This window comes from Amphimedon queenslandica, unplaced genomic scaffold, assembly GCF_000090795.2.
Source record: "Amphimedon queenslandica unplaced genomic scaffold, v1.1 AMPQUscaffold_2225_Cont25772, whole genome shotgun sequence".
Lineage (NCBI taxonomy): Eukaryota > Metazoa > Porifera > Demospongiae > Haplosclerida > Niphatidae > Amphimedon > Amphimedon queenslandica.
In genome coordinates, this window is record NW_003557439.1 from 1 (window position 1) to 1,269 (window position 1,269).

The window sequence follows — 1,269 nt, forward strand, 5'->3', positions numbered from 1 at the left end:
GATTCATATCAACTGATGGCACTAGTGCTGTGTTTAGATCCCTCCCTCCCTTCTCCTCTCTTTACTCTCAATATGGACGTACCTCACTCCTGGATGGTTGAAGCTATTTATTCACCTTATGATTTGGACAATATTCATCTAGCATCAGTTGAGGACCGAGTAGAGGCTGAGTTTGTACTGGAATATATACTAGTGGAAGGTAAAGGAGGAGAGAGAGGGAGAGGAAGGGGGAGAGAGAAGGAGAGAGATAGGGGAGGGGAGGGAGAGAGAGATAGAGGGAAAGGGAGTGAGAAGTAAGCCAGCAAAGGACAATTCCACTGTTAGATCTAGAGGGAAATTCTGGAAATTTAGGGCCCCTAGTTTGGGAAGAATATGAATTTCTGAAATCTCCCATAGCTTTTGATTGCCTGTATCCGTAAGTCTCCCATTTTAGTTAGATTTGTCCTCGAAAAGTTTTTCTCAATCCGTTATTAATAGACTTGTGTTTAATTGTGATAGTATAGTAACTAATGAAATTACTTGTACATGTACATGTAATTTACTGTGTCTCTTATTTATTATTAAGGACAGTGCTTTGATGCTCATATGGATTCTCCTATACCTGGTCTACAGTATGTGATGGGTACTGATACTGATCCTGAACTATATGATACAATAGTAATGGCTAATCTTGTAAGTACATTATACTATACACACACTACATGTGTATATTGTACAGTATGATTTTCAAGCAACTTTAAAAATTCATAAAAAAATTTAATTTGATCAGAATCAGCTCAAACTTGATACTGAGCATGAGAACATGTATATGTATCAGAATAAAATATAAAAGTGGAGAATTACCACCTTTTTATTTTTGGCAAAATTTGGCCAATGACCCTGTACAGGCACTTTGACCTGATTTTGGAGCAACTTTAAAAAATCATTAAAAATTCAATTTTGATCAGAATTGGCTGAAACTTTCTGCACAACATTGGAACACGTATACACATGAGACAAAAATATAAAAGGAAGAATTTTCACCTTTTCATTTTTGACAAAAATTGGCTAATTTTTATTTTCAAATTTCAATTTTGATATTATTTGTTGTTTTTAGGGTTATTACCAGCTAAAGGGTAAGCTAGGAGCATGGAAGCTGAGACTAAGAGAAGGAAGATCATCAGAAGTATATCAAATATCAAGGTACAACTGTTTGTACAATATACTAGTATATAGTAATACTTGTACCAGTAATTATGATCTACAGTACAGTCATAAATTGTATTCCTT

General features: G+C 34.9%; 1 protein-coding gene across 1 annotated transcript; it reads left to right on the forward strand.

Annotated features, from left to right (window-relative positions):
* Positions 1-6: 6 nt before the first annotated feature.
* Positions 7-1,245, forward strand: LOC109593274 (UDP-glucose:glycoprotein glucosyltransferase 1-like; the record flags this gene model as incomplete). Its single annotated transcript, XM_020008431.1, has 3 exons — positions 7-199; positions 566-672; positions 1,097-1,245. Coding segments are annotated over exons 1-3 (440 nt in total), but the record flags the coding sequence as incomplete, so codon positions are not given.
* Positions 1,246-1,269: the final 24 nt, after the last annotated feature.